This window comes from Phalacrocorax aristotelis, chromosome 6, assembly GCF_949628215.1.
Source record: "Phalacrocorax aristotelis chromosome 6, bGulAri2.1, whole genome shotgun sequence".
In the NCBI taxonomy this organism is placed as follows: Eukaryota; Metazoa; Chordata; class Aves; order Suliformes; family Phalacrocoracidae; genus Phalacrocorax; species Phalacrocorax aristotelis.
Genome location: NC_134281.1, coordinates 11,262,960 through 11,279,852, shown reverse-complemented (window position 1 = coordinate 11,279,852; position 16,893 = coordinate 11,262,960). Strand labels below are relative to the sequence as shown.

Here is a 16,893-nt window from a genome sequence, read left to right as displayed (position 1 = left end):
GGTCGCTGCCTCCGCCGCCGCCCGGTGCCGCGGCGCAGAGAGCCCCGGAGCGGCCGCGCGGCGCCGGCCCCGCAGCCCGGCTCTGAGCCGCCCGCCCGGCCCGGCCCGCCCCGCCGCGCCCCGCCGCCCTCAATGAGGTTCTTCCGACTCACCTTCAAGTGCTTCGTGGATTGCTTCTGAGCCCCCCCCGCACCTCCCCCCCCCATCCCCACGGCCACGGAGCCGCCCCCGACCCGCTCTCGCTCCCCGGCCCCCCGCGACATGACCCCCGTCCCCACCGACACGGCCGCCCCTCAGCCGCCCGCCTCCCCGCGACGCGACGCCGCCGCCGCCGCCACCGCCGCCGCTGCCCCCGCGGGCTCCGGTAAGCGGGGAGCGCTGGGGAGGGATGAGCTTGGGGTTTCGGGGGGGTGTCCACGGCCACGCGCGACCGCGGCGCGCCCCCTCCTGCCGCCGCGGGGTGAGTCACCGCTCTGCATTGTGACGTCACGATGCCGGTCTGACATCTGACGTCACGCCCCCACGCGCGGAGAGGGGGGCGCGGGGGGGGGGGGCGCGGAGGTCCCCCTGCGCCTCCACACGCACCCCCCACTCCGCGCCCCCACGGGCTCGCGTGACGGCAGCGTGGGCTTCTCCCCTCCCCCGGTCTCAGCAGGGGGCCGCGGGGAGGCGGAGGGCGCCGATCCCCCCGCGGCGGGCGAGGAGCGGGCGGTGACAGCGCCGCTGGTGGGACCCCCCGGCCCCCCGAAAGCGGCCGCCCCCGAGCGGGAGACGTGGACCCGGCAGATGGATTTCATCATGTCCTGCGTGGGTTTCGCCGTGGGGCTGGGCAACGTCTGGCGCTTCCCCTACCTGTGCTACAAGAACGGCGGAGGTGAGCCCCGCGCCTGCCCCATGGAGCAGGAGGAGCGCCCCACGGCGCGGGGGAGCACCCTGCTTTCCACCCCACAGTGTCTGTGTGTGTGGGGGATGACCCCACGGTGGGCCAGCCCACCCGGCAAGCGGCATCCACGGGTCACGTGGGCCACGCCACGGGTGTCCATGTGTCACCCACCGGGGTGAGGGTCCGTGGGGAGACCCCGCCACCTGCCCGCCCTGACCTACATCGGGAGGCGGCGAGGGGAGGGCGCAGAGGCGCCTTCGCTATTCGCTGCGTCCGGGCGGGCGGCACGGGGAGGGAAGGGGGGGCCGGGGGGGGCGGCAGCGGCTGAGCCGGTCCCGTACCCTCCCCCCCTGCATCCCCGGCCCCAGGCGTCTTCCTCATCCCCTACCTGCTCATCGTCTTCGTGGGTGGCATCCCCGTCTTCTTCCTGGAGGTGGCCCTGGGGCAGTTCATGAAGCAGGGGGGCATCGCCGCCTGGAACATCGCCCCTCTCTTCAAGGGTAATGCTGCACCCTGCCTGCACCCTGCCCGTGGCCCCTGGCACCCTGCCCGTGGCCCCTGGCACCCTGCACCCTGCCCAGGGCCCCCAGCGCCTTGCACAGGGCTGGCACCACCCTGCCCACGCCCTGCCTGCTCCCGTGCACCTTGCCCACGTCCCACTGCACCCCAGCCAAGGGTGGCAGCTGCCTGCACCCGTGCCCCATGGCTCCCTGCCTACGTGCTGCTGGCTTCCCTGCCTGCTGCCAGCTTCCTCCAGGGTTGTCAGCATCCCGAGTGACTGCTGGTTCCCCACCTCAGCGGTGTCCTGTTGGCTTCCCTGTGCTGTGCCCCACTGGCTCCCCCCTCTCCAGTGCCATGCTGCTGGCTGTCCCCACCCTGTCCTGCCTGGGGCTGCTGGCTCCCCCTGTCCCATCCCCACCACCTCCCCATGTTCCCTGGGGCTGCCGGCTCCCTGATCCTGTCCCCACAGGCTCCCCCCATCCTACCCTGGGCTGCTGGCTCCCTGCGTCCCCACCAATGCCCCATGTCCTGCCCCATACCTGCCAGTGCCCCCCATCCCACCCCAGACTGCCAGCTCCTCCACCCTGCCAGGCTGCCGGGTGCCCATGGGTGCCCGTGGGCTCTGATCTCCCTGTGCCACAGGTCTGGGTTTGGCTTCCATGGTGATCGTCTTCTTCTGCAACTCCTACTACATCATGATCCTGGTGTGGGGGCTCTTCTACCTGGTGCACTCGCTGACAGACACCCTGCCCTGGGCCACCTGTGGCCACGCCTGGAACACTGAGCAGTGCGCTGAGCTCTTCCACCTTGAGCTCTGCCGCAATGGTAGCATCAATGCCAGTGCCAGCAGTGGGCCCTTCAACCTCAGCTGTGCTGACCTGGCCAGCAAGCGTTCGCCTGTCATCGAGTTTTGGGAGTGAGTGTGGGGACCAGGGGGTCTCACCTGGGGCCAGGGTGGTTGTGCCAGCAGTCAGCACAGCCCTGCTCTGCAGGAACAAGGTGCTGCGGCTCTCGGGGGACCTCAGCGAGCCAGGGGACATGAACTGGCAGATGATCCTCTGCTTGGTCACCACCTGGGTCGTTGTCTACTTCTGCATCTGGAAGGGCGTCAAGTCGACCGGGAAGGTGATGCTGGCGGCGGGGGGTAACATGTTGGGGCCACCAGCACACTTGGTCAGGACTGTGGCACACAGCACTGCTGGCTTCTGCCCTCCTGTGCTGCAGCCCACGGGTGTGCAAGACCCCCTGTCCCACATGTCTCTGGGAGGTGCCACCAGCCACTGGGGACGTCCCTGGGCCCTGGTCCTGCTGGGACACCTGTGGCATGTGACGGAGAGCCCCAGCCTCAGGGGTCTCACTGGCACCCACTCCTCTGCAGATTGTCTACTTCACAGCACTCTTCCCCTACGTGGTTCTCATCCTGCTGCTGGTCCATGGGGTGACACTGCCTGGGGCGCTGGGTGGCATCGTCTACTACCTGAAACCCGACTGGTCCAAGCTGGCCGAGGCACAGGTGAAGGGGGCAGGCAGGGCAGGAGGGAGCTGGGTGCTGGGCACCACCCCCGGCATCCTCCCCACCCCACAACACCTTCCCTTGCACCCCAGGTCTGGATTGACGCTGGCACCCAGATCTTCTTCTCCTACGCCATTGGGCTGGGTGCTCTGACCGCACTGGGCAGCTACAACCGCTTCCACAACAACTGCTACAGGTAGGGCTCTGCTGGCTGCGGGGCGTCCCCCTGGTGTGTCATCTGGCACCCCTGACCCACTCTGCCCTCAGAGATGCCTACATCCTGGCCGTGATCAACAGCTCCACCAGCTTCTTCGCCGGCTTCGTCGTCTTCTCTGTGCTGGGCTTCATGGCCTCCGAGCAAGGCGTGGACATCTCCAAGGTGGCCGAGTCTGGTGAGTGCCGAGTGGCAGGTGCCCACTGGCATGGTGACCCCTGTGTCCCCCTTCTGGGGTGGCACCGCTGACCTCACTCTCTCACAGGCCCCGGGCTGGCTTTCATCGCCTACCCCAAAGCTGTGACATTGATGCCCTTGTCCCCACTCTGGGCCACGCTCTTCTTCTTCATGCTCCTCGTGCTGGGGCTGGACAGCCAGGTGCAGCGGCGGGCAGGGGGATGAGGACAGGGAGGGGACAGGATGACATGTCCCCACTGAGCCCCACTCTCTGTCACAGTTTGTCGGTGTGGAGGGTTTCATCACGGGCATCCTGGACCTGTTCCCCCAGCCGGGGGCTGGCTCGCTGCGTCGCGAGCTCACCGCTGCCGTCTGCTGTGTCATCTGCTGCCTCATCGACCTCTCCATGGTCACGCAGGTGGGGGATGCGGCAGGGACACTGGCTAGCCCCATGCCGGGCACCTGCGCCTGCCCTGGGGACATTACCTCCCACGGGGCCCCAGCGTGGGGTGGGAGCTCCCTGGGGTTGCTGCACCCACGGCAGTGGGGGGTGCCCGTGGCACAGGGGTGCCTGTGGCTGTGGGGGTCCCTGTGCCACCTGGGTGTCCTTTGTTGTGAGGGTGCTGTGGGAGCACAGGGTGCCCATGGCATGCAGGGTGTCCTTGCCAGGTGGTGGGGCACCAGTGCTGGCAAAGCTGTGCCCGTGCCGATGTGGAGGTGCCCGTGCCAGCACAGGGCAGCTGGCACAGCCCCAGTGATGTGTGGCGCCGTCCCGGCAGGGCGGCATGTATGTGTTCCAGCTCTTTGACAACTACTCGGCCAGCGGGATCACACTGCTGTGGCAGGCTTTCTGGGAGTGCGTGGTCATTGCCTGGGTCTATGGTGAGGCCAAGGGGACGCGAAAGGGGGACACGAGGGGACACGGGTGCCCTGTGGGGCCTGGCTGATGCCCTTCTCCCTGCAGGTGCTGACCGCTTCATGGACGACGTGGCCCGCATGATCGGCTACCGGCCCCTGCCCTTCATGAAGTGGTGCTGGGCCGTGGTGACGCCGCTGGTCTGCGTGGTAAGTGGGGCTGCCCTGCGTGGGGACACGTGTGTGTTTTGTGTATATGCGTGTGCCCGCTGCCCCGGCCCCGTGCCACGGGCGCCGGGCTCCCCCAGGCGGCTGCTTTGGGCACGGCAGCCACGGGATGATACGCGTGGGGGGTCTGGGGCTGCAGCCCTCTGCCCGTGGGACCTCACCCCCCGTCTCCACCCAGGGCATCTTTGTGTTCCACGTGGTGAACTACAAGCCGCTGACCTACAACAAGACCTATGTGTACCCGTGGTGGGGGGACGCCATCGGCTGGGTCCTGGCACTCTCCTCCATGCTCTGCATCCCCTGCACCGTCCTCTACAAGCTCCTGCGCTGCAAAGGCTCCCTGCGCGAGGTGAGGGCAGCATGACAGGGGCCCTCCTGCCCATCTCGGCCATCCTTGTCCCTGTCCCCTTCTCAGTTCTGTCCCCATCCCACCCCCATCCCTGTTCAAATCCCAGTGGTGTCCACATTGCTATCTCAGTCCCATCCCAATTCAAATCCTGTCCCTGACCCCATCCCTGTCACTCTCACTCCCAGCCAAATCCTGTTCCTGTCCCCATCTCTGTCTCAATCCCATCCCCATCTCATCACTGTCCCCTCACAGTCCCTGTCCGTCTCTCAATCCCGTTTCAATCCCTTTGCCATTCTAGTCTTATCCCCATCCCCATCCAAGTCCCATTCCTGTCCCAATCACTCTCACACCCATCTGAACCCGTCCCTGTCCCCATCGCTGTCTCACTCACAACCCCACCCAAATCCCATCCTTGCTGACATCACTGTCTTAATCTGTCACCGTCTCAGTCCCATCCCTGTCCCCATTTCACCCCTGTCCCCATGCTATCACTCTCCCTCTCTCCATCCCATTTCAATCCCTTCCCCATCCCAGTCTCGCCTCCACCCCTGTCCCCACCTCAGTCCCATCCCCACCACATACCCGTGTACCAGGGGTTGCACCGTGCCCAGTGCTGCCATCCCTGGGTGCTGATACGGTGTCCCCGCAGCGCTGGCAGCTCCTGACCACTCCGATCTGGGGCCACCACCACCTGGAGTACCTGACGCCTGAGGCAGAAGCCAAACTGCTGGCCCCAGAGCCCCCCAAGGAGAAGGCGATGCTCTTCGAGACTGTGATCTGAGCGTGGGGAGGGTCGCGCTGCTCCCGCCCGCCATAGCAATAATGCCAGCACCGCCTCCCACCCACGCTGCCCCGTGCCACCCCAGCCCGCCCGCCTCACCGCAGAGGGGGTTCATGACTGCAAGGCGGGGGTCATTGGGGGCTGCGGGGCCGGGGCGGCCACAGGGAGCGGGAGGGGTCCCCGGCGCAGGGGAGCGTGGCAGCCCGGGGGTCGGCGAGGAGGCTGCGGGCTGGGGGTAGTGAACAGGACAGCCCTTCCCTGGCCCCTGCCTGCAGCCCCCATGGCCCCCCACTCACTAACTGCTTCCTGTAGCGTTTGTCTGGTGTAACCCCGACCGCCCCGACATCTGGCAATAAACTGGGAGACCCTGGCAGCCCCGGCACTGTGGGCAGGGGAAGGGGGGCTGGGGGGTGAACTGTAGGGTGGCACCTGCCTGCGGGGGACAGGGCTTGGGGATGCTGGGACACCTGAGTCCCTCTCTTGGGGTGGCTCATGGAGGGGACAGGCTGCGGGAGCAGCAGGGTCTCTGTCCCCTTCCGTGGCAGGATGCAGGTACCCACTGGCTCCACCAGCCCCAGGTTCCATGTGGGACTGGGGCACTCCATGCAGCCGGGGCTGGCCCCTGCTCCCTGGCCCTGCAGCGGCCCCAAGGGGCAGGTTTCAGCCCAAAGGCGCTGGGGGTCCTGGCTGTCACCAGGAGCTGCTAGTGTCAGCTCTGGGGTTTCCTGCTCCCTGCACTGTGCAGCAGGGACAGCCCCAGGCTGGTGGGGGGCTGTGGGGCTGGGGTTAAGGGGCCCAGGCACACGGTCAGGAGAAATCTGAGGCTCAACCTGCTGCAGACCCCTCGAGCTGCCTGAGCCTGGCCCCAGTGGGGTGCCAAACAGTGGGTGCATGTGCCCTGTGCCCGGCACCACCAGCTCTTGGGGGGGCCAGCTCCGATCCATGCTATGGGGACCGGCATGGTGCCCCAGGGAAGGCCCAGCATGCTGTGCTCAGGGTGGCGGCCAGCCTTTCCCATGCCCTGGCTGGGTGTCAGTGTCCCGCTGTGCCCAGTGCTGGCACCTGTCACACTCCAGCAGCACTGTGGCCACCCTGGATGGTCCATGGACATCCTGCTCATGGAGGGACAATGGGGGAGAAGTGCCACCACCTGCCGCGGCCACCCTTAGGCATGGGACTGCAGCAGTGATGACTTGTCTCAAGGCATTGGCTCACACCACCATGATACCCTCTCACCCCGCCAGGGCAAGCCAGCAGTTCCTGCCCCACCGGCAACACACACCATAATTAGCGCAGGCAGGGTAGAAGCGTCAGTGATAATTGGCAGTGACTCGTTAGTACTGGAGCGCCGCATGCCCGGGGCGCGGCAGGACTTTCCGGCAGGGCTAGTCTGCGGGGCCAGCTGGCATCCTGGTGTGCTGGCTGCTGCACCACCGTGCGGGGCCTGGCTGGCTCCCTGCCACCGGAGCGGGGCTGGGTGCGGGCGCGGGGGCGAGTGCTGTCATCACCTTGCTTCATGCTGCAGCATGCCCCAGCCCTGCCAACCCTGGTAGAAGTCTCGGCTGCGGGCAGGCATTGGGGCACTGCCGGCACAGACGGTGAGAGCGCGGAGACCGGGCGGCTGTGGGGCAGAGGGCAGGGGAGGAAAGGCAGTGCCGAGGGGTGCCTTGGCTTGCCAGAGTTTCCTCACGGGTTTCTGACAGCACCCACGCAACCCCACGTGAGGGGACTTGACACGCGCTGTGCCCTTGCAGGGGCGGGCGCCCACAGCACCATGAACCGGATCACGGTGTACGAGCGTGCCAACTTTGAGGGGCTGAGCCGGGAGTTCACCTGCGACGTGCCTGACCTGCATGAGCTGGATTTTGGGGACTGCATCGCCTCCCTGAAGGTGGTGGGGCAGCCCTGGATCGCCTACACGGACCCCAAGTATGAGGGGGAGCCGCACGCCTTTGAGGAGGGCGAGTACCCCTCCGTGGCACGGCCTAACAGCTTCTCAGCACTGCGCCTTGTGCACCATGACCTGGGGGACCCCCAGATCACCCTCTACGAGCGCCCCAATTTTCAAGGTGCCTGCAAGGTGGTGGTGGAGGAGACCAACTTGGCGTATGGGTACTTCAATGACCGGGTGGCCTCCCATGTGGTGCAGCGAGGTGTCTGGCTGCTCTACCAGCACCCCGGCCGAGGTGGTTGGCACTGCTTGGCATGGCCTGGCGAGCGTCTTGCCGACTACAAACCTGAGCTGAACTTCCAGTCTCGGTTGTCCCACCTGCGCCCACTGCAGCCTGGGCGGCCCCTGGTCTCGGCACGTCTCCTCTGGGAGCAGAAGCAGGTAGAATCAGAGCGGGAGGTGGTGGTGGATGAGATTGAGGGGGTGAATGAGACAGAGTCAGAACAGGTGCTAGCAGCCAGCAGCAGCCGGGAGTACACCACCACACTCTGGCAGAGCTTCCACTTCAGCAACGCCACCAGCCTCAAAGCCGGGCTCTCCTTCACTCTGATCGTGGAAGCCTCCAACATCTTCACAGTGCAGAAAGGGCACAGTGAATCCAGCACCCGCCGGGAACGCATGGAAGTGCAGCTGCCAGCTAAGATCCCTCCACGCACAGTGCTCAGCATCCAGGTCTTGCGGAAGGAGGTGACACTTTCTGTCCCGGTCCTGCTCACCATCACCCAGAATGAAGCTGTCCGTACGGAAATGGGCGAGTACCGCAGCGTCTCAGGTACCAACATCAGTGCCCGCTATAGCTTGAAGCCTCTGCCAGCTGCCAGTACACAGCAGGCAGCCACTGAGGGGACAGAGCAGGAGCCTGGCACTGGGATGGGGCTATAGCTGGGCACTAGCCCTGTCCCCTCAGTGGTGTGGAACCCCTGGGGATGCCCACGCTGCCTGCGTGGCCTGCCCATGCAGGAGCCAGAACCTGCCTTGCTCGGCCTCATCGGGTGGCTCCAGCTGGCAGGACCTCCAGTGATCCTGAGATCCAGGGAGGCAGCCGGGGAACATGGTGCCTCCTCCCCCTGGGTGCTGCAATAAACCCCATTCCCAAACCGCTCTGTCTGCTGCTGCTGTGGCTGGGGTGGGAGTGGGCTGGGGGGGACACAGAACTGGAGGGGACACCAGGCTGGGGGGGACATCACACTGGGGCAGCTGAGGGGGACACCAGGCTGAGGGAGGCAGAGGACACTGGGCTTGGGGGGACAGTGGGCTGGGGCAGCTGGGGGGACATGGAACTGCTGGGGACACACACACCAGGCTGGGAAAACTAGGGGGACATGGGGCTGTGGGGGATGACACACACATCATGCTGGGGCAGCTGGGGTGAGACAGAGTTGGGGGAGCAGGGAGGACATTGGGCTTGGGGGGAAAACGGGCTGGGAGAGCCAGGGGATACCAGACTGCAGGTGCTGAGGGGACACAAGTTTGGGGTAGCCGGGGGGGGACTCTGTGGGGGCTAAGGGATACCAGGCTGGAAGAGCCGGGGGACACGGGGCCGGTGTGGACCCACACACACCGGGCTGCGGGAGCTGGGGGGACACGGGGCAGGGTCACGGGGCTGGTGCGGGCGGGGTCCGGCGGGCCGGGCTGGCCTCGCACACACCGGGATGGGGCGGCCACCGCGCTCCCCCGCCCGCCGCTGGGGCATGTGTGTCCCCACGGGCCCGTCGCAGGGCCCGTCCTGGGGGCCGCTGGGACACACGCGGGGACCCGGGAGGGACGAGACTGCTGCCGGGGCTGCGGGAGCCGGCGGGACGCGGCGCCGGCCCGGGTGGGCTACGGCGGCCGGGCGGAGACAAAGAGCCGCGGGGCGGTGGGCGCCGGGGGCGTGGTTTTCATGCCCCGATCCCGCCTCAAGCCACGCCCCCCACGTGGCTCCTGAGGCGGCCGGTCTCTTTAAATGATGCAACCGACTGCAGGCTTGGCCCCGCCCCCTCCGCGCCTATTCGCGGAACCGGCGCCGAACTCCCCCATCCCATTGGCCGAGGGGGACCTCGCTCACTGTCGATTGGCTCGACCTGCGCCGGCGACACGCCCTCCCCTCTCCGACTGGTTGGACGTGGCCCCGCCCCTCGGGCGGGCAGTGGCGGAGGCGGCAGCAGCATGGCGGCGGCGGCCATGGCGGCGGAGGAGGCGGAGGAGGCGGAGGAGGCGCTGGGGCTCTTCACCGGCATCGGCCTCAGCGAGGCCAAAGCGCGAGAGACGCTGCGCAACAGGGCGCTCAGCACGCTGCTCCGCCGGGCTGTGCTTCAGGTGCGTCCGTTGCGGCCCCCCCCCCCGGTCCCTCGGTTCCCCGATCCCCGGTGCAGCGGCGTCGTCACCCCCCGCGACCCCGCCACCTCCCCGGGAGCCCTCCTCGGCCCCGCCGAGCAGCCTCGTCCCTTGGCTCCCCTCCCTCCCCGCCACGTCCGGGGGCCGCCGGTTCGCCGGGGCTCAGCCCCGGGCCGGCCCTGACCCTCCCCCGGGGTGGCGGCAGGCTCGGAGCGTGCTGGGGCCGGCCCTGGACAAAACCACCGGGACGCTTCTGTACAACACGGCCGCCCGCCTCAGGGATCCGAAGCACCTCGGCTTCCTCGTCGACTACATCGTCCGCAGGGAGATCCTCACCGACCTACAGCTCAGCGGTACCGTGCGGCCCCGGGATACCCCCGGCCCCGGCGGGAGGGCAGGGCAGGGCCCCGCTCTTCAACCCCACTCTGTCCCCAGCCGCCCTGGAGTATGTGAGGAGCCACCCCCTGGAGCCCCTGGACACGGCGGACTTCGAGCAGGCCTGCGGTGTGGGGGTGTCTGTCACCCCCGAGCAGATCGAGGAGGCAGTGAGTGGGGCCATGGCCTTGCATGCCCCGTGGGGATGGTGTGGAGGACGTGGGACAGGGCGGGCTGGCAGCCCCTGATGTCACGCTCCCTACCTGCCTCGCTCACCCCCGTGGCCCTGTCCCGCTCCACAGGTGGAGGCCGTGATCAGCAAGCACCGAGCAGAGCTGCTGGCTGAGCGCTACCACTTCAACATGGGGCTGCTGATGGGTGAGTGTGCAGCACCGGGGCAGCCCCTGCCTGGCACTCCTGCTCCCCTGCACCCTGAGAGCCAGCCCTTTGCTGTGGGCTGCCCTGGCCCTAGCTGCTCTGTCGCTTTGCCGCAGCCTGCCCAATGCGGGGCAGATGTCCTGCCATGTCCCCCGCACAGGCAGGGCTTTGGGCAGCAGCTGCCTGTGGTGCCCTGTGCAAGGGACAGCTCTGGGGCAAGGGCTGCCTCCAGCTGCTGGCTGCGGTGTCCTGCATCAGCGGCCCTGGCTGAAGCCCCCTGTGCTGGGCTGTGCCCCTTGCCCATGGGGTGCCCTGTCTGCAGGGGAGGTGCGGAGCCGGCTGCAGTGGGCAGATGGAAAGACCATCAAAAACGAAGTGGACCTGCAGGTGGGTGCAAGCGCAGCAGGTCAGACGCTGCTTGGGGTGGCGTGCCCTGTCAGTGCCTGCCTGGTGCGGGACCTGCTGGCCTGTCTCGTGGGAAGGTCTGGTGCTGGGGACTGCCTGCCCTGGGTAGGTGCAGTCAGGGTGAGGGGGGTGGCAGCTGGACAGGGCCACCTCCAGGCCTTGGGGCACTGGGAGCCTCTTCTACCCCGTCTGTGTCTCTCTTGTCTAGGTGCTGCATTTGCTGGGGCCAAAGACAGAAGCTGACCTGGAGAAGAAGCCAAAGGTGGGGAGGATGGGGAGGCTGGGAACTGGGCTGGTATTTCCCTGCTGAGTGTCCAGGCAGGGTCCCATATAGCTGCTGTGGCCCAGCCACCACCATGGGCACAGGTCTGAGGGAGTGCTGGGGGCAGCAGGCTGGGCCAGGAGGGGAAGGTGTGTGTTGGGGCCCGGCATTCAGGATGCTGTTCTGGTCCCTGCAGGCTGCAAAGGCACGTCCGGCCCTGTCGGAGAAGCAGAAGGTGGCTGTGGTGGAGACTGGTAAGAGACTGTCCTCCTGTGGGCAGCTTCCCCAGCCCTTTGGTTCCTGGCAGGGACCTCCCTCTGAGCTGGGCTCCAGGAGCTGTGGTCAGGCCTCTGCTCAGCCCCCTCTCTCCTCACAGGCGAGGTGGGCACAGAGACACGGTCGCTGCTGGAGCAGCTGCGGGGAGAAGCCCTCAAGTTCCACAAGCCGGGTGAGTGTGAGGAGCCACTGCCACATGTGGGGCCACTCCACTGGCTCTGTGCCTGGCCCCGGATCTCTGTGCTGCGGGGGACCAACCTGGCTCCATGTCCTTTCCCACTGGCTGCTGGGCTTGGCTTGGTTTGAGCAGGGCTGCAGCCCTGAGCATCCTCTGCCCACAGGAGAGAACTACAAGACAGAGGGCTATGTGGTGACGCCCAACACCATGGCTCTGTTGAAGCAACACTTGGCAATCACAGGTGGGCAGGTGAGGCCACGTCCCCCAGCCCAGTGGTTCTGGTTCCCTGTGAGGGCTGAATTGCTATGCCGGGCTCCAGCTGGGTGGGTAGGGTGGCTGGGGGAATGACCAGCTCACTGGGGACATGGCCAGAGGCAGCACCCATGTGGCACAGGGGGCTCTGTGGTATCACTGGGGGTTCATGTCAGTGCCCCCACTGTCAGCGAGGGGGACAGTCTCCTGCCAAAGGACAGAGGTGTCCCCTTTTCCCCCTGCAGGTGCGGACGCGGTTCCCTCCTGAGCCCAATGGGATCCTGCACATTGGCCATGCCAAGGCCATCAACTTCAACTTCGGCTACGCCAAGGTGAGAAGGACCAAGCATTGCTGGCAGCTACTTCTAGCCCCTGCCTCCCCCTGCTGCTTGGCCACTGGCCTGGCTCTGCAGCCCCTGAGCAGCAGCTTGTTGTCCCCCTATCCCCAGGCCAATGGTGGTGTGTGTTTCCTGCGCTATGATGACACCAACCCCGAGAAGGAGGAGGAAAAATACTTTACGGCCATCCGGGAGATGGTGGAGTGGCTGGGTACGGCTCAGGCTGGGGAGGGCAGGATTAGGCCACGTGCTGCTGGGGACATCCCTTCATGCAGGTCCTGCTGCTGGGCCTAGGGGGTGCCTCCGACCTGCTGTTTTCCCTGTGCCTACAGGCTACCAGCCCTATGCAGTGACCCATGCGTCAGATTACTTTGACCAGCTCTATACCTGGGCCCTGGAGCTTATCCGCAGGTGAGCGTGCTGGTGTGGTATGGATGTGCTGGGGTGGTGCGGATGTTCTGTGCCGCAGCTGGGGCCCCCCCTCACCCAGGGGATGGGCCACTGGTGTCTGGTGATGGTGTTTCCCCTCTGTAGGGGCCAGGCATATGTCTGCCATCAGAAGGTTGAGGAGATCAAGGGCCACAACCCACCACCCTCGCCATGGCGGGACCGGCCTGTGGAGGAGTCACTCCTGCTCTTCGAGGTACTCCTGGCTGGGGGTAAGCACTGCGTGCATGTGGGGTCTGGGTCCATGACTCAGCTGACAACCTCCCCCTGCTCCACAGGACATGCGAAAGGGAAAGTTTGGGGAGGGAGAGGCCACGCTGCGGATGAAGCTGGTGATGGAGGATGGGAAGATGGACCCTGTCGCCTACCGCATCAAGTTCATTCCACACCACCGCACCGGGGACAAGTGGTAGGGGAGGGTCTGCGGTGTCCTGGCACATGTGGTGGGCGTGGGTCTGCATCTCCTGGAAGTGGGGGGGTGTCGGGAGGGGAGCAGCATGGGGTTCTGCCCCAGGGCTTGACTGTGTCTGCCTTGCAGGTGCATCTACCCCACATATGACTACACACACTGCCTCTGCGACTCCATCGAGCACATCACACACTCCCTCTGCACCAAAGAATTCCAGGCCAGGTGAGCACTGTGCATGCATGGCCCAGGCCTGAGCCAGACCCGGCAGGGCAGCTCTCTGGGGGAGCAGCTGGCTGCATCCTGGTGGCTGCCAGAGTGCTGGGGGACAGTGTGTCTGTGGGGTTGTGGGCAGGTGTGAGGCTGAGCTGGTCTACAGCTGTTCCTCCCTCACAGGCGCTCCTCCTACTTCTGGCTGTGCAATGCACTGGATGTCTACTGCCCTGTGCAGTGGGAGTATGGGCGCCTGAACCTGCTCTACACTGTTGTCTCCAAGAGGAAGATCATCCGGCTGGTGGAGATGGGTGCTGTGAGGTAGGAGCAGGGCCAGCAGCCAGGGTGGGTCTTGCCCAGGGCACGCCTGGCTGTCACACTGGTGTTTTCTCAGGGACTGGGATGACCCGCGTCTCTTCACGCTGACAGCCCTGCGCCGGCGAGGCTTTCCCCCTGAGGCTGTCAACAACTTCTGTGCTCGGGTAGGTGCTGGGGACAGGATGGGACAGGGCAGCTGGATGCAGCCCCTAGCTGGTGTGACAGCAGGCTGTCCTGCAGGTTGGTGTGACGGTGGCCCAGGCGACGATGGAGCCACATCTGCTGGAGGCGTGTGTGCGGGAGGTGCTGAACGAGCAGGCCCCCCGTGCCATGGCCGTTCTGGAGCCCCTCAAGGTCACCATCACCAACTTCCCTGACCCAAAGGTGAGAGTGCCGTCGGCTGGGGTGGGAGTGGGGTTCCCCAAGGCCAGCATTCAACCCCTCCTTCTCCCTAGGCACTGGAGGTCCTTGTGCCCAACTTCCCAGCTGATGAGAGCCGGGGTTTTCACAAAGTGCTCTTCCAGCCCACTGTCTACATCGAGGAGACAGACTTCAGGGAGGTGAGCTGGGCCCACCAGGCCATACTGCCCTTGCTCCCAAGAGCTACAGCTCGGCCGTGGGAACCTGGCAGTGCTGGGAGCTGCACTGGTGCTGCATGGGGCACAGGTGGGGTGTCGGCACCCAACCGTGACTCCCAAACATGCCACCAGCTCTGATGGGCACGGGGGAAATACCCGCTGCCCTCAGCCTGGCTGGGACATGTCCAACCGATGGTGCCTGCACCTGGCCTGCATGCTGGGGAACTCCCGCAGCAACATGGGAGTTCAGCAGCCTTGGGTGGGTCGATCCCTCATACAGCAGGAGTGGGTGAGAAGACACAGTTGTGGGGACAGAGAGACATGCTGGAGGGGGGACCTGCTTCCCGTGCTGGGACCCCTTGTGCAGCCGTGAATCCTCTTGCAGGAGGTGGACAAGGGCTACAAGCGCCTGGCCCCTGGGCAGCCAGTGGGGCTGCGCCACACTGGCTATGTCATCGCCATCCAGAACATCATCAAGGTGGGTGGCAGGGCACTGGTGATGCCAGACTGGGCCATGGGATGTGAGGACCTGGCCATGCCACACCTGGGAAGAGCAATGATGGTGATCTCGGGCCGAGTGCTGTGGGCACAGTGTGGATGCTGGCTTCCAGTGTGGCAGCTCGCTGCCAGCCCTGTGCCTTGCACAGAGGGGAGCAATGTGACCCAGAGTTGTGGGGGCTGGCGGTTCAGCCCCCAGGGCTGCCCTGTGGGATAGGTTTCTGCCTGACTTGATGGCTGATGGCTCAGCTTGCCTCCTCTCCCCCAGGATGCCAGTGGGCATGTGATCGAGCTGGAGGTGACCTGCATCAAGTCAGATGTGGCGGAGAAGCCCAAAGCCTTCATCCACTGGGTGTCAGAGCCGCTGGTGTGTGAAGTGCGGCTCTACGAACAGCTGTGAGTATCTGGCTGCCTGCAGAGGTGCAGGCACAAGCTCAGTGGTGCTAGCGCAGCAGCTTTGCTGCCACCCAGCCCAGCATTGTGGTTGTGTGCTGCCCAGCAGGCTCTGCTGGGATGTGCCTAGTCCTTGGTGGCAGAGATATTGCTGTGGGGCTCTGAGAGCCGCTGCCCCACGGCCCCTTGCCCAGTGGCTTTGGGATGAGACTTTTGTCTCTTGGCAGGTTTTTACACAAAAATCCTGAGGACCCATCAGAGGTGCCTGGTGGCTTTCTGAGTGACCTCAATCCCGTGAGTAGCATCAAGAGCTGAGGTCAGAGGCTTGGGGAGAACTGGGGATCTCCCGCACCCATGCTGGAAGGCACCTGCTTTGATGTGACCCCCACCTCTCCCTGGGCAGGGCCCTGCTATGTCCTGGCAGCGAGAGAGACTGGGGGGAGCAGGGCTGTGGAGGGGGGGAGGAGAGGTGCCAGGGGTGCTGGCTGAGGTACCTTCTCTTGTCAGGACTCCCTGTGTGTGGTCCACAATGCCCTGGTTGATAGCTCCGTCCTCTCCGCCCGGCCCTTTGACAAGTTCCAGTTTGAGCGGCTGGGCTACTTCTCAGTGGACCCCGACAGCAAAGAGGGGAAGGTGAGCCCTGGGGAGATGGCCGTGGGGCTCCCCCTGCCTGCCATAGGGCTTCCCCTCCCACTGTGGGGCTCTGAGTTGACCCTCTGCCTCTCCTCAGATGGTGTTCAACCGGACGGTGACGCTGAAGGAGGACCCCAGCAAGGCCTGAGGCAATCACCACTGCCACCCCACTGTGGTGTTCTTTCCCCGGGAGGGTCTCTGTGCACCCCCAGTGCCACCGTGCCTTGGCGCAGCCTCCCAGGGTGCCCCACAGCATTGCCTCAATAAACAGAGCATACCTGTCCTCTCCCCGTGCTGTCACTGCCTCCTGCTGCCCTTGCTCAGCCTTGGGGTGCTGGGTTGGGGGGTATCCCTAGCCCCTGGGGGTTTGGGGCTGGTGCCCCTGTGGGAGCTGCGATGTGGGGCTGGGGTTGAGGGTGCTGAGGTGGGATGGACGGGGGTTCTCAAGGCCTGCTAGGGGCTGCTGCGGGTGCAGGCAGGGGCGCAGGCAGGAGGGTGCGTGCACTGTGTACAAACACCACCCGAGCACCATCCCCACTTAAGGTGGACTCGAGTGGGGTGGCCCCTGCTCGCCCCTGGCCTGGAGGCCAGGTGGGTTGCCACCGCGGGACTGGCGTTGCCCCCCTGCCCTGAGCCCCGTGACCCGTGGGCACCGGCCCTGACGTGGGTGGGGGAGGCTCTGCCCGGCCCCACGGGCCACCTTAAGCGGCAGCGGGGACGGGGAGGCCGCACCGAGCACATGGGCATGTTAAAGCAGCCCCAGACCGGCCCCATGGTGCGGAGGACCCGTCAGGCCCACGGGAGACCCTCCGCCCCGTGGTCTCCCCGGTGGCTGGGGCAGGGCACAGCCCCCACCGGTACCGGCCGCGGAGGCCCAAGCGCCCTTGCCGGGGAGACCCTGACTGGGGTCTCGCCCCTGCGTGGAGCGGCGCGGGGCTTCGCCCCCGGCTGCTGCGTGGGGGTCACGGCCGCCCCCGCCCAAGCCTGGCGCGGAGCAGCGGGGCGGCTGCGTAGCACCCCTCGGTCGGCGGCGCCCCACAGCCACGCGTGTCTGTGGCGTCACAAGCCCCACGGCCGCGACAACCGGCTGTCTTCCTGCCCGTCGGGGTCCTAGCGCCCCTCGCGAGTCCCGGACCCACGGGCGTCCCCACGCGGAGGGCGCCCCCGCCGGCCTT

The 16,893-nt window shown here is 66.3% G+C and overlaps 3 protein-coding genes across 5 annotated transcripts; all 3 read left to right on the top strand.

Annotated features, from left to right (window-relative positions):
• Positions 1 to 152: 152 nt before the first annotated feature.
• Positions 153 to 5,874, top strand: SLC6A8 (solute carrier family 6 member 8). 2 transcript variants are annotated; one of them, XM_075095874.1, is made up of 14 exons: positions 153 to 364; positions 656 to 874; positions 1,252 to 1,383; positions 2,027 to 2,300; positions 2,377 to 2,509; positions 2,763 to 2,897; positions 2,990 to 3,093; positions 3,165 to 3,289; positions 3,377 to 3,489; positions 3,569 to 3,706; positions 4,068 to 4,170; positions 4,253 to 4,353; positions 4,550 to 4,720; positions 5,370 to 5,874. In XM_075095874.1, the coding sequence occupies exons 1-14, from the start codon at positions 262 to 264 to the stop codon at positions 5,499 to 5,501; spliced, it is 1,983 nt and encodes a 660-aa protein (XP_074951975.1). In that variant the 5' UTR covers positions 153 to 261; the 3' UTR covers positions 5,502 to 5,874. The 2 variants fall into 2 exon arrangements, with proteins under 2 accessions (XP_074951975.1, XP_074951974.1); XM_075095873.1 differs by having other exon boundaries at positions 154 to 364; positions 653 to 874.
• Positions 5,875 to 6,907: 1,033 nt separating this feature from the next.
• LOC142058529 (epidermal differentiation-specific protein-like) lies at positions 6,908 to 8,540 on the top strand. Its single transcript, XM_075095875.1, has 2 exons — positions 6,908 to 7,099; positions 7,256 to 8,540. Exons 1-2 carry the CDS (start codon positions 7,018 to 7,020, stop codon positions 8,332 to 8,334), a joined length of 1,161 nt encoding a protein of 386 aa, XP_074951976.1. The 5' UTR covers positions 6,908 to 7,017; the 3' UTR covers positions 8,335 to 8,540.
• Positions 8,541 to 9,563: 1,023 nt separating this feature from the next.
• QARS1 (glutaminyl-tRNA synthetase 1) lies at positions 9,564 to 16,004 on the top strand. 2 transcript variants are annotated; one of them, XM_075095872.1, is made up of 24 exons: positions 9,564 to 9,750; positions 9,974 to 10,121; positions 10,204 to 10,313; positions 10,446 to 10,521; positions 10,844 to 10,908; positions 11,135 to 11,188; positions 11,385 to 11,442; positions 11,565 to 11,636; positions 11,806 to 11,891; positions 12,140 to 12,226; positions 12,344 to 12,443; positions 12,565 to 12,643; positions 12,767 to 12,875; positions 12,958 to 13,088; positions 13,218 to 13,310; positions 13,482 to 13,619; positions 13,693 to 13,780; positions 13,857 to 14,000; positions 14,072 to 14,176; positions 14,580 to 14,672; positions 14,961 to 15,088; positions 15,313 to 15,379; positions 15,593 to 15,718; positions 15,816 to 16,004. In XM_075095872.1, the coding sequence occupies exons 1-24, from the start codon at positions 9,601 to 9,603 to the stop codon at positions 15,864 to 15,866; spliced, it is 2,358 nt and encodes a 785-aa protein (XP_074951973.1). In that variant the 5' UTR covers positions 9,564 to 9,600; the 3' UTR covers positions 15,867 to 16,004. The 2 variants fall into 2 exon arrangements, with proteins under 2 accessions (XP_074951973.1, XP_074951972.1); XM_075095871.1 differs by having other exon boundaries at positions 10,682 to 10,908.
• Positions 16,005 to 16,893: the final 889 nt, after the last annotated feature.